Raw genomic sequence first — 26150 nt, 5'->3', positions numbered from 1 at the left:
TAGATATTGTGATTTTTTTTGCAACACTCCCTCTACAAAGGTTATAAACCTTTGCAGGATAAAGGTTTGTTACAGAGGAGGTCAATTTTCATTTAAATATGGGCCATCTTTCTAATAAAGGACTGTCAGCTACCCTGGCATTGATCTTCCAGGGCTGCAGTTGGGTGTTCCTGGCAGGAAGTTGCCAGAGGTCTCTCTAAGGACATGAATGCAGTCTCTGAATGCCTGGATTTTGGGGAGATCTGCAATGCAGACAAATGCATGTGGGCAGTCTGTTTGTTCCTGTGGAAGGAGATAAAGTCCGGTCTTGTTGAATAAAAGTGTCAACGGGCTCCCTAATGCAGCAGCGGTCTGCAAATTGTGAGATGTCAGCGGATGCTTTTGAGGACAGGAGACCCTGAGGGTGAATGGAAATCAGCACTTGCATGCCCATGTTAACCATGAAGAGGAGAATTGGGTCTAGACAAATAGGCTTGGAGAGGAGATGTGGATGCAAGGGTCAGCGTGAGCCCTGTGCAGAGCAAGCTGCAAGTGTGTGCACAATGATGATTAACCCTTTAAGTAACGTGTATATTAAAAGTTGGTTCAACTGTTGAACAGCACCTATAATTATTCAGACTAGTGGGGATGAAACTGCCGCTGGAGATAAATTTCGGCACGGAGCTGCTGTTGGTATAATTTGGGGAAAGTGAACACCAGAAAAACAGGCCATGATACATGAGACATCTCCCATGAAAATGAGCAATGACTGTTAATCACTTGTGTTAAGACGACGAAAACCTGCTCAAAATTGCTTACTACCACGTTAGCGCGATTTTCAATTGCACAATGACGTCTTTTTGGCGCTGTCCAGGCCAATTTCTCGGCTGTTGACTTTGGTTATAAGCATGACTGCGCAAATGCGTCCAACTGCTCCGCATTCACTCCGAATAGTTTATGCTGCGGGTGCAGCGAACGAGCGCGAACACTTCAAAATCATAGGTATTTCATGCCGTATTTCGAAACGTCGTAACATCTTACATAACGAGTGTCTAATTTCAGCGCAATGACGGAAGAAGACTGAACATCGAAGTTACTGACCTACTTTCCAAAGAAAAAAAACCCGCACTTTATCGTGCAGCCAGCGTCAATGTGCTGTCAGCTCGGAGTGAACCAAGAGTAGGGTGCACCCCTTGCCCGCCAACACTCTGATCATCGCGCCACACGTATTTCTCAATGAACTCTGCATCCGTCCCTTGCTAATGAATTAATTGTTCTCCGCAGTGAGTCGGGTAATACTCGTGCGAGAGCCGATCCCTTCGACGTGCCAAGCATGGCAAATGCATCCCAACCCCCGCCACAGGAACCTCACCTCCCTGCCGCAGATTTCTCTTGGCTCCGCTCCTTGGACCCGCGCCTGTCTCCTCCCACAGGAGCCAGAAAAAGGTCACAGATGTTTGGAAAAATATTTAGGTCAGTGGATCATTTCCTCCTCTTCCAGTTATAGAGATTTGCTTTCACCGACGGGGGACAAGTAAATAACAATCCGATTTCAGTGGAATACAAAAGGGGGAAAATCTCCCTGACCTATTTAATGTTTATTTATCCTTTTTGTTAAGAGTCAGTTTTTCTCGATCACTTGACATAAAGAGTGACAGAACTGCATTGATTATATAATCAGTTCTCTTTTAAAAGCGCTACTGCCGTTTAGTAGTTTCTGTATTGCTTGGCAAGTCTGCAGATCTCACTGTTTCCGTTGCCCAGGTTTAGTTCTGTGCCTTGAGATGCGTTTGCAACATGAGATTCAACGAGAAGAAACCGGGTAGGAGAGCGGGATTGGTGCTGAGCCGGGGCCGCCCGGGGGTGCCCAGTGACCGAGTGCCGATCGCTTCACCTGACAGCAGCAGCGAGCCGACCTGGTGGAGACACACGGCTGGTGTCAGCAACGGCAGGAGGTAACCCTCAGCCACTCACTCCCTTAACCGCAATCGCCCTCTCTTGTACTGTCTGTTTCTGCTCCCCAAATATCCAAGAGAAAAACAACTTTAGAATCAGCCCCCTGGATATAAAAGCTTTAAAAGAACTCGCGGCTTAATGCTCTGCACGGATATTTACGGATACAAAATCTGTTGCATTCGTGTGACCTCGCAGTCATAAAATATTTCAAATATTTTAAATGGTGGGATGACAAAAATAATTATTTCATCCTTCAGTTACTGAGTGTCTTTAACAACTTGGTAAACGCATAATTCATAATTGGCTGACGGTCCATGAATTTTGAACGCTAAATGTCCTGATGTACTGCGCGCAACTTAGCTCGTGTTATTTCTGAACCAAACCGCGAAGACATATGCTGTGTTTCCCATTATTTTAAAGGTATGCTTGAAATGAGTGGTTGTATTTCCGAAACCTGTATTTAATGCATCATCGTTACTGTAGAGTACATCCCTGGTATCGACAGCAGCATTCGACTTTTGAAATGTACGCCATTGTTTTTATAAGCTTGCTTCCACAAATTGAGCGTATAACAATATCACTTTAAATCAAATTGCGGTCCCTTACGTCCATGCGTAAGTAGCCATAACGATATATCACTGTAATTCCTCTTTATTTTAATTGTATTATTCTGTTACAATACTGTATCCATTTTAAAATATCTCCAACCCGTGTCGAACTTTGAACATGTTATCCTCCCATCACCATCACTGAATACAATCGATCCTGTTCATTAATAAGAGACTGCAGAAACCCCTGAGAACTAGCAGTTAATCACACAAATGTGTCTTTGTACCACTCATTGACTGGTAGGTAAAGGTACTGTTTACTGTAGCCTTACCACATACAGAACAGTATATCCCAGTTGAATTGTACGCTTACTTCGGGTTAGTTGATTTCAGTTAGGTCAACAATGGATTGCAACAGTTGATTTCTGAGCAGAAAAGAGGAAAATGTGCCAAATCTGATCCACGATTTAGTGATAGGTATGTGAAATTCTGTTCGAATATATTTTGGGGATATAATGAGCTTAGTAGCAATGCTGATCAGTCAAGTAACCCATGATACACAGTATTCACATGAGAACCCAGTGAGCCAACGTGCATTCATAGAAAATTGTTTATAAGAAGGTGGAGAGAACAGGCCATTTAAAATGTATTTTGTAGTTTATTAAAAGCATAATTCAGTGGTATGTTTTACAGAATTTGACCAAAGTTATTTTTAACTCTTTGTGTGGAGATACTGGAAGTAGATTTTTAGTCTCCACTTCCTGGATATCAACTAACAGACTATATTGTAAAGCCATCCTGATTTTCATTTCCATTGTGAATATGAAAATAATAGCTTCATCACCTAGGCTGGTGATCAAATTTATGAGCTTACTGCCCAGACAATGAAAATCAAAGTCTATTTCATACTACATGTTTGATTTTACTGCATCTTTTTGTTGTATCCTGAGGGGAAACTACTGTAGAGTAAAACAGTGGTTATGCCTTTGCTAATCTATTGATGCATTTTCATTAAGTATTAGTAAAGTAGGTTAATGTGCATTAGATGTTTCTTGATTTCCTTCCCCAATTTGGTAAATTGTTATTTTTGTCACATGCTTATTTTCATTCAATCCCTATACCATTCCATATCTGAAAGATTGTTTGGAGAATTTATCAAAAGGCATACACATCACTCTTGTTGGCATGTGTACATCCTCACAGATGTTTCTGAATTTAACGTCACAGCCCATTGACTGAGAGGATGTATGGTCACAAGTGGGAGGGGATGCAAAATTTCATGCAGTAAATTTGCCGTACTGCTTACCACAGCATTAACATATTAGTTCTAATTTTCTGTTTCCTGATCTGATTAGATCCTTAACTTGCTTGTGGCATTGAGTCTAGGAGCAGGGATGCATACTCCTGCAAAATTCAGTGGCAATATCCTGCCAATTTGCCTTGTATCTATTCAACAGGAAGTGCGATGCCTCTGATGACAAAGCATGATATCCAAACTTCTATGGTATACTTTCTGACTTTCCATTGAGCTACAGAATGCTTTACGTTTCGTGCCTTTAATGTGCCTTTACGTACTGAAGCTGAAATTGAGTAGAAAATCAAAAAAACTGCAGATGTTGGAAATCTAAAATAAATATAGAAATTACTGGAAGCACTCAACATGTCAGGCAGCATCCGTAGAAAGAGAAGCAGAGTTAATGTTTCAGGTTGAAGAACATTCATCAGAACTAGGAAAGAGATAGGAAGCAAGTTTGTTTTAAGTTGAAGAGTAGTTGTGGAAGAAGATATTTCAGATAGACATAGGGTGAGGCTATATCCTTGGGGATAAGTTGTAGAAGTCATCCAGTTGATAAGTTAATGGGAGCAGATAGAGAGTGGAAAATGATCCAGAAGCTATGAGATGAGGGCAGTTAGAGCATGAAAATACAGACAAAGGAATGTGAAAAGTGTGAAATGCAGGGCTGTGCTAACAGAGAGAGAAACACTGAGTTAATAATGCAGATGGAAGACATGTAGCAGAAATGGTCAGTTCTGATATAGGCAGAGAAAGTGAGATCCCTGAAATTGTACAACTTGATATCGAGTCTTGGAGGCTGGACCAAGGAGTCGCAAAGGAAGTGGCCCCTTTTAAATGCTGAAAGGGGATGGGTATGTGTGTTTGGTGGTGTAATCTTATTGAAGATGGTGATTATTGCAAAGGATGATCTATTGAATGAGGGTGGAAGGTGAGGACCACAGGAACCCTATCCTTGTACAGACTAGGAGGAAAGCAGGTGAGAGCAGAGTTATGCGAAATAAAAAGATGCAGTCAACGGCTCTGTCAATGGTTAAGGAAGAAGAAAGGCATCTCAGAAGCACTTGTGCACAATGTCTCTTCATTATAGAAAATGCAACAGGGATGCAGAAACTGGAAATGGAAAGGAGTCCTTACAGGAGGTGGGGGGCATGTAGTTGAAATAGCTGTGGGAGTTTGTAGGCTTGTAAAGGATGTTTATCACTAGCTTATCCATTGAGTTGGAGATAGAGAGCTCAGGAAAGGGAATGGAAGAGTCAGCAATGGATCATCTGAAGGTCAAAGGAGGGTGGAGATTAGCAACAAAATTAATGAAATTTTTGAGCTCTGTATGAGTGCAGGAATCAGCACCAATGTAATTGGTGATTTACCAGAAAAATCATTGAGAAAGAATGGAAGTGAGTGGAGTTGAAGGAAAAGGTGAGATGTAAAGGATTGGGACCAGTGGGTGTGCTCTGAGAGCCAGTATAGACTTGGTTGGTTGAATGGCCTCTTGTGTTATAAAAAGATATGAAAAATCATCATGTGTATGATGACAGTTTTAAACATTCCTACCCTGACTTTTCTAACACATGCTTTGAAACCCCATAGGGCCATCAACTATCTCATTCAGCAAACAAAAAGACAATGAAGATGATGTCTCCTTGGAGGAATCAATTTATGTTTGAGAGTGCATGTCACAGGATTCTTCCCTACTATTAAGATTGAAAGTAATTTAAATCTTTTGCTGGTACATTTAGGTCTGGTAGGAAAGAGAGTTGGTTTGTGACCTAGTGACACACGTGACAAGTCATCAAAATCAGATTGTGAAAGGAAGTTCGTGCTGGAAGGCACTGGACTATTGCAACTCTGTTCATCTAGATGCAGACTCTACACCTTCGTGGCCATTACGAACAGAATACTTTTTGACTAGCAAGAAAGAACATGTGATGTACTAAAAGGCAACCCAACTGCAGCATGCACACCTGCTGAAGGACTAGAGGAGACCCTCATGAGTGTGAGAGGCACAGGTTCTAGCTCTGTACACTGTTGTCCTTGTCTATGGATAGAGTGGCCACTTGCATGGACCATCAAATCTTGCATTCATTTGAGTTTGTCCAGTCCCTGATTGAGGACCTGCATACCATGAATGCCGCTTTGAAAAGGTTGCATGATACTTAGCCTTGACTTCTATGCATCCTATTGATCTGCAGCAAGATTCCCAGTAGCTCATTGCAACTTGAGAAGACACAAGATAATTGATGGCTACAGGGGCAAAGATGTTGGTTATTGGTGTGGGGGGTTGGGGGGTGGTGGGGACGCAGGTGGGAAGTTTAATCAAATTGCTTCTACTTATTATTTGTTGTCTGCCCCTCTCCCCTTGTTTCAGTTGTTTAATATAGCCACATTCCATTTTATGCAATGTTAGTGAGTTAAGTTTCAACTCTAAACTCAGGGAATTACCGGTTGACAGACTGTCTAGTCATATTAGCTAATAATTACAAGTGGCCTCTTAATACATGGATTAAGGAGACCTAGGCTAGTGCTAAGAAATAAGGATTGGACAAGATATGCTTGGCTGTTTGTTGATAGAAGGTGGAGAGTGAAAGAAGGTTTTGGTACCTATAATCAAATGTAGGGACTGATGGATCCTCAATGAGCCTTACAGTAATAGCAGCATTCTGGGATTCAATTTGTATTACTCCTTTTGCTTTGCCTGCAACCTCTTTTTGATCTTTCTTTTCCTCATCTGAAGAGGTCCTCTCCTGTATGTGTTCCTATAGGTTCAACCCTTGCTATTGAGCATAGGCTAATACATCAGTGCCATTCAACAGATCCTGACTGGTGCATATTAAGGGGTGCTTCCAGAATAGTCAAGGCAACTGGAGTGCATATTCAGCATGAGGATGGCTTGTATAATGAGACTTAATGTTGTCAGATGTCTTTGTTTCAGTTACAGTGCTCTCTGGCCTGTTTGGTTTCCTTATGGGTGACGTCAACTATTTATAAGGGAGCATTCCTGGTCTCTGACCTTCTAGTTGGGAAGTTTGATAAGAGGTGTGGAGAGATGAGAAAGGTTGGACTGCCACAGGACAAAGTCATCATGGCAGTTCTCTGGCATTCTTGTGCAGACCTGTAGCAATATCTTGTGGTTGGAAACCAGCTATATGTTGGTGGAGTGTAGGCTTTTACCGTCAATGAACATACCTGGGTGATGAGGAGCCTCGATTGTCAAATTAAAGAGTGATGACATCCTGCACCTGTGGAAAGTTGCTATCCCAAAAATCCCTTCATTCCAACTGCTCTCATTGCAAGTGTAATTGGCTGGCAGTATCACCTACTGTGAGTTCCCAGAAATGTCTTTAGCAGCAGCCTGGGAGGATCCTAAGACAAAAAAGTTGAGGGCTATGGTTTCTCTGGCAGTTACTAGTGGTTTTGACAGTCGCTGCAAAATGTGGCCACCAGGTCCAACAAAGAGCCATATTTCCATATTTCTCTACAACATAGAAAGAGGCCAATTCAATCCATGCTAGCTCACAGAGCAATCCCATTCCCCATTAATTTCAAATGAGGAAAAGAAAGATCAAGAAGAGCTTATCCACTTTGGAACTCCCAACAGAAAAACAGGGTATTTGCTCATTGGTGAGAAATTGGATATTGTTGATGTTCAAAGAAACCTGGATGTGCATATAAACAAATTATCGAAAGCCAACACGCAGGTGCAGCAATGGATTAGGATGGTTTTTGTTATGAGAAAGTTTGATTACAGGATTAATGAAGTATTATGCAATTGTATAGGGCTTTCATGAGACTGGACCCAGAGTATGGTTTTGATCTCCGTTCGTTAAGAAAAGATGTACTTGCCATAGGGGTAGTACTGCAAAGATTTACTAGACTGGTTTCAGGGGTTACGGGTTTGCTGCACGAGGAGAGACTGAGTAGACTGGGACTGTATTACTTAGAGTTTAGAATAAGAGGAGATCCCATTGAAATTTACAACATTCATAAAGGGCTTTGCAGGCTGGATGAAGGGAGGATGTTTCCCTTGGCTGAGGGGTCTAGGAACAGGGAAGGTATAAGCCCAGTTAGAATTGAGATCAGTCTTCCTTCAGAGCATGGTGAAGCTTTTGAATTCTCAATCCCAGAAGGCTGTGGAAATTCAGTGTATTCATTCAAAACAGAGATCAATAGATTTCTGGGCATTAAAGGAATCAAGGGATATGTGGATAGCGCTGGAAAATAAGTAGAAGATTAGCCTTGACGAATGGTGGAGCAAACTTAATGGCAGTTGACCTTCTCCTGCTTGTATTACTTGTGTCTTAAAGTGCACATAACATAATAAAATATTCCATCACATCGTGGGAGAATATTAAAATAAAATCGTCTATTTTCCTATTTCTTTAAAAATATTCCTTTAAAAATATTCATATGTAAAGTATTACATTCAACTCCAAAGGATAATACACATCTTTGCAGTGTTTCCTATAAGAATAATTTTTGAATAATAATGTATTTGTATTTTAAACCTTTAGGGAATTGAGCCGCAGTTGCCTAATAAATGTAGTAATGTATTTGCTTTGGCATATGAGAGGTAATTTATTAAGGATTCCATGCCTTACCAGGGTCCAGAGCCTTGTACTAGGAAGTACATGTGTGTGAAAGCCGGGTGAGAACAGGATTAGGATTGACTTTGATGCCTCCGGTGTTAAATATCTTTCCAACACTGATATGTAAATAGTAACATTGGAAAATAGCCAGTTCTCATGGAATTATACTGCAGTATTGAGCTAACTTCACAAAGGAATTAAAGGGAAGAGAAGAAAATTGGCAAGAGAAATATATTCAAGGACTAACAGACACCAAGGACTAATCAGAATAAAGAGTTATGTTTAAACAAGAGAAATGTTTAAGAACTTGTCTTGGTATCATTAAAATTTCTACAAAGTGTATCATCATGAACCAGTGCTGCTGAGTATTATTATAAAGTTAATGTAGTTTATACACAACAAATAACATTTTAATAGTTGAAGAGTTGCCAACATATTATTTTCATATTATTTTCATAGTATCACATATTATTTTCAAACACAGTTTATCCACAGTTGCAGAAAATAAAAGTTGAGCTGCTATATTCGCTGAATACTTTATTCACTGTATATGATACCTTTATAAATAACTGATACTGTGGTTGTTACAATCCTAAGGCCTGGATTAATGATTCAGAATCATGAATTCAGATGCCATCACAACAGCTGGGATATTTAATTAACCAAATTTAAATTTGTTTAATGAAATAATCTGGATAAAAAGCTACTGTCAGCAATGATGACTATGAAATTTGCTGGATTGTTGTAAAGGCTCATCTAGTTCAGCCAAGTCCTGTGAGGAGAGAAATGTGTCATCCTTGCCTATCTGGCTTGTAGGTGACCCCAGACTCACAACAATGTAGCCAACCCTCAGATGGGTTCTGAGAGTTGGCCTACCCTTAGTGGCCTACAAGCCATTCAATTGTATCAGGACCATTATGATAAAATTATAATGCAATCAGAAGCGCTATTGGTCATGACCCTAGTACTAGATTTGTGCTCAACAGAAGCACACTTAACTGATTTCACTCTGCATACTCCTTCTTGTAAGCATTCAAAATATGTCTGACTTGTGAGAATTATCATGTACGCTAGAATTGCAACAATTTGAGAGAGTTATTCTCACAGAATCAGTTTTTTTAGCCAGCATTCCAGACTGCTACCTCTCAGACTCTGTAAGTCCAGTCCCATTGGTATTTAGACCCCACTAGAGGTGGCAACACCATGGCATATAGTTAGGTGTGAGTGGCCCTGGAAATCCTTATCATTAACAATGGCCTCTGTGGAGGTTCATGATATCAGATCATCCTCCTAATGATCACCAACTATAGCCCACCGTTGATGGATAAATCTGTGCTCCTTCATGGAACACTCCTTCATGTTGGATATCATTTGGAAGGGCACAAAATATACTCTAGGTGGGGAACTGTAATGTTTGTCACAAAGTGTTGCGGTACCACTTACTGAACTGGCCAAATCCTGAAGGGCAGAACTGCTGGGCACAGCACATAGCAGATGGTGAGAGAACAATATGGGAAAATCTATTTGACCTCATCCTTGCCAAACCGTCAGTTGCAGCTGCATCTTCTCATAACAATGTTGGTAGGAGCAACTACTGCACAGTCTTTGTGAGAAAAGCTCAAACTTTTTATACTGAAGATTTAATCAGAATAAATCTAGAGCCCAAAGCAACAATGAGCATTTTGGGTCATAAGGTACAGGAAATAAGGAATTCAATTTACCACAGTTCCTTAATGTCACAATTATTCAAATAACATTTTGAAATCAAGATACAATATACCACCGCAATCTGTACCCTTGTGAAATGGCAGATTTTTATTCAATTATTACCATTGAGCCAAGTAGACATACCTAAAAATGAAGAGCAGTCCTGGTGATGCTGTAGCACCAGACTACATGGATGTCAGCCAACAGATCAAAGCTCTGCAGTCCTTCCACTTCCAGTCATGGCTGCTGGGAATGGTAGTGGAAATGACCAACAAAGAAGAGGAGGTTCCAAGATCATTCTCATCCTCGAGGGTAGTGGACCTCAGCGTGTGAATGCAAAGGATGAGAATAAAGTGTTTTCAACCATCTTCAACAATGTGAATGATCCATCTTGGCCTTTTCCAAGATTATCAATGTCATGAGGTTGCCTTCAATTGATTTGTTTCACTTCAGGTGATATCAGGAAACAGCCGATTGCTCTGGATGCAACAAAGGCTACTGCCCTGGGAACATCCAACAGTAGTGTGGAAGATCCGTGCTTCAGAATTAATTGAGCTTTTCTCTTCTAGTTGTTCCAACACTAGTATATAACTGACAAAGTGGACAATTTCCCACATATGTGGTGACAATAAAATTTGGAGCGATCTGACCTGACCAATTACTGCTCTCAGATTACTCACAAAAATGTTGTAAAGTGTCATTGACTGTACTGTCAATATTGATAGGACTGCTCAATGACTCTTTCATTGATTGTAGTCTGGGTTCTACCAAAACCATATAGATTTAGACTTCATTATAATCTTGGTCCAAAAATGGACAAAAAAGCTGAATTTCATGGGTGAGGTGAGAATGATTGCTCTTGATTTCAAAATGTTATTTGAATAATTGTGACATTAAGGAACTGTGGTAAATTGAAGTCCTTGTGAAACAATGGGAAAACATTCCAATGGTTAGAGTCATATCCAGCTCAAAGGAAGGAGGTCAAAAATCATGTAAATCAGCCCAGGGAAATCATGGCAGGGGTTCTGCATGCTAGTTTCCTGGGCCCAAGCATCTGTAGATTCTCTATCAATCCTTTCCTATATCATAAGGTCAGAGGTGAAGATCTTATCAGATATCTGTGTAGTGTTCATTTCATTTGCAATTCCTCAGTTAGTGAAGCAGCCTGTGCTTGAATGCAGCAAGATCTGAAAAACATATGAGTGCATGCTATTTCATGCTCTGTAAGAACTAGGCAATGACCATCTTTGTAAGACAGCATTATTTCTAATGCAATCTCTTCAACCTGAAACATTAATTCTGTTTCCCTCTTTGCAGATGCTGAACATTTTCCGTATTATTTCAGATTTCCAGCCTCTTCAATATTTTGTTTTAACAAAGAGAAAATCTAATCAACTTCCCTTGACATTCAATGGCATTACAGACACTGAATCCTCTGCTATGAACATCCAAGGGGGAGTAGGAGGTTATCCCCACTGGTTAATATAAAATATTTCATATATAATATATTATATATCTAGTGTAAAAATTTTCATGCATATTTATATATTTATAAATCAGCTATACAAGAGCAAGTCAGAGGCTGGGTATTCTAGATATATTTTGCTAGAAGCTTCATCATTCCTTCTATATGCTTCAGCCTGGAGGGAAAGCCATAGTGCTTTTTTCTGCTTAAGTCCCTGTCAAAATGCATTTGAGTCCTAATGAATGCTTTGAGCTTGATTAACAGTTATAACTGAACTCCTGCCTGAGTCTGGCAGCCATTGCCTCCACCAGCAGGGCCAGTGAGGTTAAAATCAGAGACTGTGGGGAAAAGAGCCACTCCATTTAACTGCTTATCTACTCTATTCCTGACCAGCAAGGGGAGTTAAATTGTCCCCTATTGATATTTGTTCTGTTATCCACAATTTTATAAGCTCTTGATTCAGTATCATGCAAATTTGTAATCTCATCATTTTTAGTGATGTTCACTGGAAATGATTTTCAGAAAAGTGGGAAAGTAAAATTGAATTTTCTTGCAGTTTGAAATTACTGATATTTCAGCGCAGTTGCACATAGCTGCCAACTAGTTGTGAATACTCATTGTTCTTAACAAATTAACTATGCAGAATATTTGCATCATGTTATACAAATTCATATCCTTTCTCCTTCCCTTTTTCATGCTTGGAAACTACTAACTCTGTAGCTTGATTGCATGTAAGAATAAAGAATATGTCAGTAAAGTATAAGTGCTTGAATTCCATTCATTGCATGAAAACTATCATATTTATTAGTGCTGGTACAATTGGTATCCTATAGACAAACTTGTACAGTTTTTCAGTCAGTAATTTTTGATATTTATCTTCTAATACAGGACACTGTGTGATAATTAGTGACACAGTGACCACTATCTGAATTCTAAGAAACCAAAATTTAAGTTCTGGATGTATTGTTGATACCTTCTTAGCAGCTTTCTTTCTACCAAACTCATGTCCCTTTAAAGGACTGCACTAATTTTATGTGATTTGGGAAAATTTTTATACATTGAAACAACATAATACACTAATGGTGCCATGTATTTACTACAGCATTTAAACTTGATTTCTGTCTAGATTTGCTACGAACAGAGGACAATTTTGCCAAGTGTGTGATGTTTTGCAATCTAGATAGTAATTTGAAATATAGTTTAAAATACGAACTTTGACAACTCCTTCCAACTCCATATCTAAGCTCACAGGAGTTCATTTCAAATAATATAAATATAAATTTACTACTGCAAAATAATTGAAAAATAATTAAAAATGTAACTTTATTTACAGCAGAACTTTTTACTGTTCTTGATAATTTAGGATTTGTATATCTGTATCCTTCCCAGGTAACCTCACAGTGTTCCTGCAACATTACATGAAATTAAAAATGACGGTTAAATTACAGACATTAAGGAATGACAGAGACTTAAGGAAGACATTTTGAGCAGTGAGGTAATGGAGATAGTTGGTAAGTTAGTGGTGAAGTCTGGGCCATATATTTTGTTTTATTTTTTACTATCAGTGCAAAATGCCTTATAAAGCAAAAGTCATTTTTGAAATGTATTTTGCATCCTGGACAATATTCTTCTACATGCCTTGACTTTAAGCTAAACTTCTCTTTGTCAGAAGTATATGAAATAATGTGTAGCTCCAGTGCTAATTTATTGATAAGCAATTTAATCAATAGCTTACTGCTGGGAACGATCTTGATTTACAAAGAAGGAGCTCATGTCATTGGGATTTAAACATTTATTTTTGTTATCCTTGAAAATTAAGCATCTTATTTATTTTTTTAAAATATTTTATTTTTCTGATGCAATTACAGAATAGTGGTAGATATTTTCATTTATAAAAAATGCGCTTTGGTTTATATGCTAGCCTTTTTATCAAGTGTGTCAGGTGGAAAACTTTAATTATGGGACCCTCAATCTGTATTGTGCCTGGCTTCAAATATATTATTAAATAAGGTACGCATGGAAATGGATGGAATTTGCCAATATGTAATAATGACCTTTGTGATAATTTTATGTCAATTATTTAGTGTTTTATTCAGTCATATTATGAGTTGTGAGTCATAAAATTGAAATGTAGACTAACAGGCCATGCTGCCAATAATTTGATGTTTTTCTTTGTTGATTAAAAGGCAAATATTTTGATCTGGAACTTCTAAGAAAATGCCAGCAATTTCATTTGGAATTGGCAGCATTTCTCAGCCTAAGTTCCAGAATGTCTCAGGCTCCCATGTGAACACAGAAATTGTGGTGGAATACTGAAACTCCCAGCAGTGGAGTGCAGACCTGCTGAATTCCCCCTGGTGAACATGCAGGGGAGTCTGCTCATGCCACATTTAAGCCCTAGCACACGATTAGTGAACTCATTCGAGTGAGATTTTATGGCTGTAGGGAAGAAAAGTAGGAACAAGTATTTGATGTTTTTAATTAATTAAAAGCTTTTAAACATTTTCAAGTGATTTTGTTTTTTTAAATTGCATTTGATTTTTACCAATTTTTTAATGCTTCAACATGTGCAGAACATTAGACATTGAAAAAGGACGGCATACAAAATCCATGCTGCTTGCTCACTATGATTTCAGTGACCAGAATGGTGTTAACTGTACTGTTCATTGACTGAGCTTATTGGTTGAATCTCATGAGTGGCTAATGCCACTTCAAGCTTGCTACTAATGATTAAAACCATCTTGTGCCTCTTAAAGGAGAGGTGTTTTTTGACTGAACTGGTGGTGGAAGTCATTCAATCTTTCTGGAAGTCCTGGCTGAACACAGGTGAGTGGCCACTGGGATTTTTTAATGCAGCACTGAAGCTCTTGCTAGATAATGTGAAGAAATAGGTACAGGTCCTATACCTGCAAGGGGCCAGGAAGTCCTCCCAGCATGAATCAAAGAATTCCACAGCATGTTCAATGTCAGGAGTATAGCACCAAAGCATACCTACCAAAATCCTCCATCTAACAGGACCTGGAGCCCAAATTCATAAGCCTTACCATACACCCACAGACTTTCTACTTCTCCATCAATTCTTATATCCAACATCTCATAGTCCACAAGCATGTTCAACTATAGACAACACATTCATCCAAACATACGTCATGGAACTCAGTAATATGCTTCCTTCCTTCAAGCAGAAAAAGGTAGCACGCAGTTAGGGCTAACAGCAACAACCCATCTGTATCACACATGGCTGTAAAGTTTCCCCTTATGCACCCTGCTTTAGGGGGAGAGTGCAGGATATTATTAGAATGGCCATTGTGTAGTTCTGCACAAGTGCTGCAGATTATTGAAGGTGATGGTATGCTCATAATCACCTTTCCAAATTCCTCTTCCTCCTCAACCAAAGATTTTTATGATTAAAAGCCTGCAGATTGTGTAGGTGTTCTCCCCGCACTATGGCTCATCCCTTACCCTTACCCATGAAACTTTTTCCTTTCAGAGAGCCAGGAAACCCCATTTGGCCAGTTAGCAGCTTGGTAGCAAGAGAGTAGAGATGAAGGAATCTGTCACTTGATCCGATGTTTGTAGCCATCTGTTCAGATACATTACAATTGCACATTGCAAAGGTTAGCTTAGAAGTGGTTGGATATAATCCATTATTAGGCACAAGTAGGGCAAGTCAAAGTGTAACCCCAGGTGTCAGCTTCCCAGAGTGAATTTGCCCACTGGTCCTACATTGGTGTTTCCAATGAGGACTTCAGTCAGGAAGCTGCTAGAAAGGCAGCTTGTAATGGTATAGTGAAACTCTTGGTGTTTGACAGGCCTGCCTGTAAGCATCTGTGCAATATCAAACAGCTTGAGGGAATCTAATTCAATTTTCTGCTGGTCTGGTCACTGTAATCTTAGTGAGCAAGCAGATTTTGGAGACGATCTTTTGCATTATAAAATTGATGGCCAGCTCCATTTGAACATCTGCAGGTTCCAAATATCATACAGCTCTGATGGCTGAAACCTCAATTTCCATTCCAGCTCAAGAAGAAGACAGCCAAGGTCTGAGTGTTGAAGTGGGGGCTTAGATATCTCTTACAAGAGCTCAGACAAAGACAGCTTACAGCCATACAAGCTAGACTGCTGCTACCAAACAGTTTTGAGAGTGGTAATGAAGTTCAACAGCCTGTGCTGCCCAGAAAAGTAGCGGTGGTTTTGTAGAGCATAAATCTTCTGACCTCTCTCAGAAGTCAGCGTTTTTGATCTCATAACCCCCATTCCAGTCACACTGTACCTGCTGCTTGTCAGACAGTCCAGACTACCACCAGCCATAACAGTGCTTATCCTTCCTAGCCACACTGCAGACTTGTCCACTGCATCTCTGCTGCCTTCCACTAGTTGTGCTACAACTAGGGTAGAAGTTTGTGTACAAGAAAAGGTAACAATGGTATATGGAAGACAGGCACCAAGGAATTGCATAAGGTTGGTTAGCTGATGGTGTTAACTATATCATTGCATTCCAGTATGGAAGCAATGGGCTCAATGTACTGTTACTCATTGATTGATGTCATGGCCTGCCTACTCTGCCTGGTTCCAGGGAATGTGAACGTGGCAAGCATAGCCATCCTTCCCAATATCACAAATCACACAACACATTGTGCAGCAAATTTTCTCTGACACTTAAGTTCAGAGCAAAGTGCTTGGAATCAAATTTCAAAAGCAGAATACAACTTGTTCTTAGATTTCAAAATGAATTATTTGGTGGAAAAGAAAGCTTTAGAATCAGTTCAACTAATTAGTGTAAAACACGTGAAACAAAGAAGAGTCATATCCCACAAACATAATCTTCAACAGACCAAGTCTAATCAAATGGCTTACATCTTCTGTGTCTGTACATCTTCCATGATTTCCCCTTCCGACTGCTCCAATCCTTCAAAACCAATTCTGCACTTTGAAAGTCCTCCATCATTCAAGAAACTCACAAACATAGTCTGAAATATTTATATTGTTGATGCTACAGTTCTGAGGTACATAGCCCTTCTGATGTATGGTTTCCTGCCTTTTAATTTTGGAACTACATTATGCAATGTTTTAGCATTCATACATGGGTGAATTTCAAGTTGTTATTGATTCTTCCTGCTTTTAGCATCTGCTTTCTTTTTATTACAACTTGTATTGTAAAGCTGCTTGACACTCATCTTGTGAACAGGATGTCTTGAAAATAAGTAAACAAAGCCTTCTGATGTTTCTTACCATCTCCACTTTATAAACCTTTAATTTTCCTTATGAGTGGCATATTCCATTTTTGGGCCAAAGTCTTGTGTCTTACCTGTTCTCTTCCATTGGTTTCTAGTGGATTTATTTACCCTTTCTATCCTGCATACATAATTACTTTATGGAAGGAGAAGAATTTACTCCTTTAACATTTTACTTTCTTTTGTGAACAACATAATGTTTCCCATCTCTCTCTGGGTTCAGGTGTAATGTAAAGGTCTCTTGTAAATAGCTTTAAAGCCTTTAGCTTTGTGTATTTAAAAAGCAAGCTTGAATTAATTTTAGTCATCATTCCTTTGTCATCTGCTTTAACGGTGTGACCTAAATTCATATTCACACAACTCAATGTGCTTTACTATACTACTGCCAAAGCAATGTATTGCTACACTTACTCAGTTAAGCATTCTCTGTCAATGCAGTTACAGGTGTTAATCAAAAAATGACTTCAATTTAAACGTAATTCCTAATTAACCAACTATGGTCAGTATTTTATTATCAGCAAACCTGTCCAAAAATGTTGCATTCCAACATTGCAACCACTACTATATTGCATGGTGCAAATGACTAAGGACAGATTTCAAAAATCTAGATTCTAATCCAGAATGATTTTTATTTTACATAGTTTGTAAAATCAGGGATTTGTGAAATGGACAACGGGTCTGATAACATCAGCCTCCCACTTGATGAACCTGGTTAAAAATTTGAAATGAACGGCTGTATCATCTGCCCACCAACCAGCAGTTATAGGAGTAACTGCTGGTAACGGCCTATTTTCAGTTGTATGGTGGCCAGGTCAGTGAAGTAGATAGTCATTCCCTTCCCACTGCCCTCTCACCAGCAATGCCAGTCTCTGCCACATGCTCAGGACACAGCTGAGAAATACCACAAAGAATTTCTTTGTTGATCTCCTGTGAAATGAAGGAAGTCGTGACATCAGTGTGTACGAGGGCCAGTCACGTAACCTCCCTGAGCACTGCTGATTGCCAAGTGGAATCTGCCACAGGGTTGTTCTGCTGAACTCAGTTGGAAGTCCTGCAGGTCCCTTTGTGATTGCTCAGCAGCACACATGTGGCTGCAATTAAGCAGTGAATGGCCGGTGGATGTTGGGTTGGATGATCTGGCTTGTACAGCTTTCATCATCAAAAATACCAGCGTTTCAATTTCGAAAACCTCTTAATTGATTTATGTGTGATTTAACCTTTAATCTCTGGTATCAGTTAGTAATCTGAAAGGAGCACCAGCTATTTTAAATTAGATTAATCTTAACTGCCTGGTTTTTGCAGTTGTAACGCTGTTGAAAGTATCAGAGTTAACATTATCACCATGTAAAAATGACAGGAACTTCAGGCTTCTGTCTTTATACAACAGAATGCGGTAATTCAGAGGAGGTTATAGAAGTACCATGGCCCTCTAAAGAGTGTACTGTTGCAGACTTCAGAGATGCAATCAAAAGATAAGAAACAATTTGGGAGATCCGTCATTTGTTAGATACTGCTCCTATTAAAACCCATCAAGAATGTTAAGCCTTCTTGAATGTTGTGAAACTAAGTTTTTTAAGGGAACTCCAAGTTATAATTACTGCTGAGCAACTTCTCTGCCTTGTGGAACAATTTTATATCTATTCAGTCTCATTTCCTTTAGTTTGAGATTAATTATTTTAAATAATTAAAGAATGAAAGTTCAGTAGCTTAGAACATAGAACAGTATAGCACAGGAACAGGTTCTTCAGCCCATGATGTTGTGCTGAGGTAATTAAACTAGTAATTAAATGCCTAACTAAACTAATCGCTTTTGCCTATACAATGTCTATCCCTCCATTCTCTGTACATCCATGTGCCTACCTAAGAGCCTCTTAAACGCCTCTATCATATTTGCCTCCACTACCACCCTTGGTAGTGCATTCCAGGCACCCCCCACTCTTTGTGTAAAAAAAACTTGTCCTGCATATCTCCTTTGAACTTACCCCTCTCACCTTAAATGCATGCCTTCTAGTATTAAACATTTTAATCCTGGGAAAAAGATACTGGCTCTCTATTCTATCCATGCCTCTCATAATCTTATAAACTTCTGTCAGGTCTCCCTTCAGCCTCTGCCACTTCAGAGAAAACAACTCAAGTTTGTATAACCTCTCCTCATAGCACATGCCCTCTAATCCAGGCAGCATCCTGGTAAACCTCTTCTGCACCCTCTCCAAAGCCTCCACATCCTTCCTATAATAGGGTGACCAGAACCTTCCTGAATCCCATCTGTTTTCTTAAATTTTTCTTTTAATTTCTGCAAAATGATGAAGATATTAACGGTAATCAGTGTCTTAAATATACTGGTTTGCTGTCTTATCTGAATGGCTGCTCAACTTGCTCAATTATTTCACTGATTTTGGATGAAACTGTTCCCTTATAGATTGCATCAGACTTAAAGTTACCTTGGAACTGGGTAAATTGATACCATGGAACTAGTTAAGTGTTTTTGCAGCTTTCTTTTACGCCTGCATTTTTCACAAAATATTCTCGTGAACAATTTCTGTGGTTTTATTGCTCTTCCCTACAACCTTTTGATTTGCTGTTGGAGACACAATAAAGAATTTGCCTGTGCACTTAAATATGATGATTCCTTTTGTTTTTATTCTTTTAATGTAAAGATTGCAATTGAGAAGATTTGGATTTTGGGAATTTTCTTTTTCCATTTAGTCACAGAATGGGTTATTTTCATTTAAGTGACAGTGGAAAATGTGCAATATCAACTTATGTACCTTTAAAATAGAACATGTCAAATAGGTAGATGTTTGAATTTGCTACCCCATCCAGTAAGATCATAACAGATATTTTACCTCATCAACACTTCTGCATGATTCCTATATCCCTTGGTTCCTTTAGTGTTCAATAATCTATCAATCTCTTATGACATAGTATACACAAACTTCTGTGGTAGATAATTCCAAAGCTTCATAACCATCTGGTTAAAGAAATGTTTCCTCATCTCAGATGCTTTATCTTGACACTTTGTTCTAAACTCAGCAGTGTGACCAAACAATCTTCTCTGTATCAACCCTACTGAGTTTTTGCCCATTTAAAAAAATACACTTTTTTTTGTTTTCTTCCTCACATTCTTCCTCATCATGTGAATAACCTCACATTTTCCTACAATATACTCATAACCCTCCTCATGCTTATTCCCTTAACCTGCCTAAATTCTTCTGTAGACTTCCAGGCTCCTTTCAACTCGTTTTCTCGCCCAGTCTTATATTGTCTTGGATACATGACATGCTGTCCTTTAATATGCATTATAAATAGCTGAAGACCCAGCACTGATCCTCTTGGCAACCCACTGGTAACAACCTGCCAACCTGAAAATAACTTGTTTGTTTCTACTCTCTGTCTTCTCCCCTTTGATTCTCTACCTGCTAATCTATTAACTCTAATTTGTGAGTTTTTATTTACTACAGTTTCAGGAGTGTATGAAAATACTATAATCTTTATCTACTTTGCCAGTATATTGTCAATAAACACAATGAGATTTGTCAAACCTTTTCTAAACCCATGTTGATGTTGCCTAATTAAGTTAAGATTTTCTAAGCACTTGTATAATATTCGACATTTCAATCTGGAATATAGAGAATTGTGGTTCTCAGAACCACAGATTGTCTTGTACAGGGTTTTTTTTACTTTTTGTCCTTTTACTTTCACCAGTACAACCTCTTTACAAATTTAAATCCTCATTCTTACTAGATCCTTGGCTCCCACAATTTACAGTATATTTTCAAGGCTTCTGCTGTGAAGCCAGATGTGAAGAATCTATTTCCTTATATTGCCATTATAATTTCCCTCATCTAAAATAAAGCAAAAATGTTGGAAACACTCAGCATGTTAGGCAGAATCTGTGGAAAATGAAACCAGAGTTAACTTTTTGAGTTGAAGATCCCTGGTCAGAACTGGGAGAGAGTAAAAAGTTTCTCTTGTTTCTATCTCTAAGTGACACATTTACTTTTGTTGCTTACTTTCATTTAACATACAAAGAGAAATTTTCATTATTTTTTTGTTAATTTACTTTAATATTTCATCTTCTCACTCAATTTACTGATCACCTCTGCTGGTTTCAAAAACACTCCGAGCTCAGGCTTGTTAAACTTGGTAATGTAAAATGCTTCTTCATCTCTATAATCCCTGGTCGTTTTAATTAGCCACAAACAAATCACTCTACCTGTGCAGATTGCTCTCCTGACTCTTTTTTCATTGAAGTAAATGAAGGATATTAACTCAAGTTGAAAAAAAAGAAAAAAATGGAGAATAATAAAATTAAGGGAAATGGAAAATGTGGAAGAAAGGGAATTGGCATCTGGGTGTTACTGACAAGGTCAGGATTTAATGCCCATCCCAAAATGCTTCAGAGAAGCTGATGGTTAGCCACCTACTTGAGAGACTGAAACTCTTCTGGTGAAATTGCTGTTAGATAGAAGGTTATTTATTTAATCCATTGATAAAAGATAATTTTTTCTTATGTCAAGATGGTATTGGAATTGGTTTATTATTGTTATTTGTACTGAGGTACAGTCAAAAACTTGTGTTGCATACTGTTCATACAGATCAATTCATTACACAGTGCATTGAGGTAGTACAGGCTAAAACAATACAGAATGCAGAGTAAAGTGTCAGAGCTGCAAAGGAAGTGCAGTGCAGGTAGACAATAAAGTGCAAGATCATAATGAGGTAGATTGTGAGGTCAAGAGTCCATCTTATCGTACTAGGAAACTGTTCAATAGTCTTAAAACAGCGGGATAGAAGCTGTCCTTGAGCCTGGTGGTACATAATTTCAATCTTTCGTATCTTCCGCCTGATGGGAGAGGGGAGAAGAGAGAATGTCCTGGGTGGGTGGGTGGGGTCTTTGATTATGCTGGCTGCTTTACCGAGGCAGCGAGAAGTATAGACATGGAGGGGAGGCTGGTTTCTGTGATGTACTGAGCTGTGTCTACAACTCCCTGCAGTTTCTTACCGTCTTGCGCAGAGCAGTTGCCATACTAAGCTGTGATGCATCCAGATAGGATGCTTTCTATGGTGCATCGATAAAAGTTGAGTGTCAGGGGACATGCCAAATTTCTTTAGCCTTCTGAGGAAGTAGATGTGTTTTGTGATTTAGAGAGGAACACTCCAAATGTTAGTGGTATTCCATGGTACTGGCTTCCCTTGTCATTTTAATTGGTGGAGATCATGAGTTTGGGAGATGTTGTTGAAGAATCCTTGATGAGTTGCTGCTATGCACTTAAGAGGGAGAGAGAGAGAGAGGGAGAAAGAGAGAGTGTACACTGAAGGGAGGGTGACAACTTATGGATGGAGGGAATGTCTGTAATGTTTGTTGGAATGCCAGTCAAGCACCTGACTTGTTCTGAATGGCATTAAGCTTCTCCAGTTTTGTTGAAACTACAATCATCCAATCAAACAGAATATATTCACTCACCCTCCTGACCAGGGCCATGTGGATGGTGGAAATTCTTTTGAGAGACAAAAATTGAGGTGGTCTCTTCAGTATACACAGAAATTCTCTGAATTCTGGTAACCATAGTTTTTGTGTATTGGCAGGTGGGCTCAAATTAACATGGAAAGAATTAAAATTACTGGATCCCTGATTACTGACAGTCATTTTTATACTTAAAGTAAAATTACAAATAGAAAGACTTCAGTTCTTCTTGGTGTAAAATAGAATAAACATACACAAACTATTTCAAGATAAATCTAATGATTAAGGAAAAGAAATACGGCAAAATATATATTGCTCTCAATTACTTTTAGCTGTACTGTATTTATTTGTGAAGAATAGATGATGCAAGCAGCAGATTTTCTTTAAAAAATATTTTTCCCATCTGGTTTCCATGTGTCACAAATTGTTGTTAAACATCGTGACATTTGATTCAAATGAGGAAAGTAACTAGATGCATCTGTGCAGGATGTTCGGCAGCCAAACATTTATCAGTATTTGCCGACAAGACGATTGTGGATTTATTTCCTTAGCTTCCTCACAGATGAATAAAAATTATCTCAATATTTTTATCACAGTGTTGCTCAGTGCCTGGAATAGCAGTGCAGTCTGTTGGTGCCACAGCTGACAAAGCTGTCTCCTGACACACAGAAGAGCAGATTATTCCAGATTTGTACGGTGGGTTCTAATATTTCTCACCTTCTTTAGCATGGGAGGAGAAGAAACCCCTGATAAAACTAGGATGCTTGTGGAAGAGAATGAAATTATAATTCAAGCTGTTTCTGTGCTGCTCTTGTACACCTCACTGAATTGCATTGTGAAAGTGTTTATATTATCTTTTATTGTCTTATATATAATTAACATATTCACAGATGAACATGACTGTAACTATATGTTCAAGAAAATAACAATGGAAAAACATTGAATAAGCTTAAGAAAATCACATACAGCTGTAGTTATGATCCTCCCTAATGAAAGAATGCATGGCAAAACAGCTGACTTTCAAACACTTAGAAGAATCCTATGGCATAAACACTGAAGATCCAGATGATCTTTGTTCTCTTTGGCACAGCTTGTTGTCTTTGTGAACCAAGCTTCATTATGCAGTCATCATTCATTGTGCATGGGCATTAGACTATGACTTTGGTGCAGTTGATGTGCTCAATGGTTTATATTTCTTTTGTGAGTCAATCACCACCTTCCCTTTCCTCTGTTGACCTGAGGAACCCAATAACGACTTGTGCTATCCATGCTGGAGAGTTGCAAATTGCTCTGACATTATTTACTTCTATTAGCCCGTTGTGTTGATATTTCAAACTGTTCTTCAGATACAAATTTCTAAGCTATCTTTTTCTTTATATACTCTATCGCCCTTCAAAATTTCTCATGACTGGCCTTTATCATGGTCTAAAGCAAAATTATATCAAATAACCATGACCCTGGAGGAGGAGAGTAATAAAAACTTGCGACGAATGATATTTCATTTCTACATGGAGTATGTTGGGTTTTTTTTTACAAACTAGCTTTTGCAACATAGTTGGCCAGGAATTTTTGCCCTGAAAAAAAATATGTTTGATTAGGACTGCTGAAGGTTGACTTTTGTGCATTCATTCAGTGTAAGGCTCTGTAGAGTTGTGAATAATAACAGTGATTAACAATGGGAGCTGCAAATGAATTGCAAACCATAAATTACTTTGTGCAATATGTTATAATAACTGGAGTTAATAAAGTAGTGGTTCTTAATAGGAACTGCTGCTGAAAATAGGGGGATGGCTCAGTCTGAACTATTGTGAGGAATGCCAGATAGGCATGGCACCTTACTTCTCCACTACAGGAGTGGATATTGCAGTGGATACCCAGGGGTAGACTTGGAGCACTCATGGCATGCCACCATCTGAATATTGTTTAAAAATCTAGTCCATTATTGCACTTGAGATGAATATAAGGGCCAGGATGGGGTGGAATTTGTGAAATGTGTCCAGAAAAGTTTCCTGAGTCAAAATATAGAGGGCCCTACTCGGAAGGGTGCAGTACTGGACCTTCTCTTCAGGAATGAGGCAGGGCAAGTAACTGAAGTGGCAGTCGGGGAGCACTTTGGTTCTAGTGACCATAATTCAATTAGTTTTAAGATAGTGATGGAAAAGGATAGGACAGGTCCACAGGTTAGGGTCCTAAACCTGAGCAGGGCTAAGTCTGGGGGAATTAGGCAGTATCTAACAGAGGTCGATTGGGTGAGCCAGTTTGAAAGGAAAGGAATGAATGGCAAGTGGGAGGCTTTTAAGAGTGTGATATCAAGAGTCCAGGAGCAGCATGTTCCTGTTAGGGTGAAAGGTAAAGCTGACAAGTTTAGGGAACCTTGGCTGACGAGAGATATTGGTCAAGAAAGAGAAGGAAGCATACATTGGGTTTAGGAGGTCAGGGACAAGTAAATCCCTTGAAGACTACAAAAAGATTAAGGATACTCTTAAGAGGGAAATTAGGAGAGCAAAGAGAGGGTATGAGATGGATCTGGCAGGTAAGGTTAAGGAAAATCCCAAGAGGTTCTATAGCTATATTAAGAGTAAGAGGGTGGCTAGGGAGAGTGTAGGTCCCCTTAGAGATCAGCAGGGCCAACTATGTCTCGAGCCACAGGAGATGGGTGCAATTTTTAACAAATATTTCTCCTTGGTGTTTACTGAGCAGAAAATCATGTTTGATCAAGAGATAAGGGAAACAAGTGGAGATGTTTTGGAGGACATCCATATTACCAGGGAGGAGGTATTTGCAGCCTTACAGCACATTAAGGTGAATAAATCCCCAGGGTCTGACCAAGTGCATCCTTGGACTTTGTGGGAGGCTGGAGAAGAAATTGTGGAGGCCCTTGCAGAGATATTTGCTTCATTGTTAGCCATTAGTGAAGTTCTGGAAGACTGGAATGTGGCTAGTGTTGTTCTGTTGTTTCAGGAGGCTCCCCAGGACAAGCCAGGGAAATACAGGCTAGTCAGCCTGACGTCAGTAGTGGGGAAGTTACTGGAGTGAATTCTGAGGGACAAGATTTCCCAGCGTTTGGATAGACAGAGTCTGATTAGGAAGAGTGCATGGAAAGTCGTGCTTGATAAACCTGCTAGAGTTTTTTTGAAGAGGTAACCAAAAAGGTAGATGAGCAGTGGATGCTCTCTGTTGGACTTTAGCAAGGCCTTTGACAAGGTCCTGCATAGTCTAGAATGTTGGGTCTCATGGAATCCAGGGAGAGCTCATTAGGTGGATTCAAAATTGGCTTGGAGGTAGGAAGCAGAGGGTGGTGGTTGAAGGTTGTTTCTTGGAATGGAGGCTGGTAACCAGTGATGTGCTGCAGGGGTCAGTGTTGGGACTCTTGTTATACGTTATTTATGATTTGGATGAGAATGCGCAAGGCTTGATCAGCAAGTTTGCAGATGACACGAAATTTGGAGGTGTTGTTGATAGTGAAGAAGGTTATCGTAGATTACTGGGGGATCTTAATCAGTAAGGGAAGTGGGCTGAGGAGCAGCAAATGGATTTCAATACAGATAAGTGTAAGGTGATGCATTTTGGAAAGTCAAACCAGCATAGGGCTTGTACTATGAATGGTAGGGCAGTAGGGAGAGTAATGGAACAGAGGGACCTAGGAGTACAAGTGCATAGTTCGTTGAAAGCTGTGTCACAGGTAGACAGGGTGGTGAAAAAGGCATTTAGCACGCTGGCTTTCATCAGTCAGGGCAGTGAGTATAGGAGTTGGGACATAATGTTGCAGTTGTACATAGAACATAGAACATTATAGCACAGTACAGGCCCTTCAGCCCACAATGTTGTGCTGACATTTTATCCTGCTCTAAGATCTATCTAACCCTTCCCTCCCACATAGCCCCCCATTTCTCTATCATTCATGTGTCTATCTA

The 26150-nt window shown here is 39.3% G+C and overlaps 1 protein-coding gene across 1 annotated transcript in view; it reads left to right on the top strand.

Moving 5' to 3' along the window:
* Nucleotides 1-1321: 1321 nt before the first annotated feature.
* Nucleotides 1322-26150, top strand: part of LOC127576163 (neuronal PAS domain-containing protein 2-like) — a 51037-nt gene continuing 26208 nt past the window's right edge. Inside the window, exons 1-2 of the mRNA XM_052026555.1 lie at nt 1322-1452; nt 1744-1934. Of these exons, the coding sequence (XP_051882515.1) occupies nt 1777-1934 (158 nt within the window). The 5' untranslated portion in view covers nt 1322-1452; nt 1744-1776. The remainder of the gene's footprint in view (nt 1453-1743; nt 1935-26150) is intronic.

This window comes from Pristis pectinata, chromosome 11 (genome assembly GCF_009764475.1).
Source record: "Pristis pectinata isolate sPriPec2 chromosome 11, sPriPec2.1.pri, whole genome shotgun sequence".
NCBI classification, from domain to species: Eukaryota; Metazoa; Chordata; class Chondrichthyes; order Rhinopristiformes; family Pristidae; genus Pristis; species Pristis pectinata.
The sequence above is the reverse complement of the archived record's forward strand: the minus strand, read 5'-3'. Positions and strand labels throughout refer to the sequence as shown.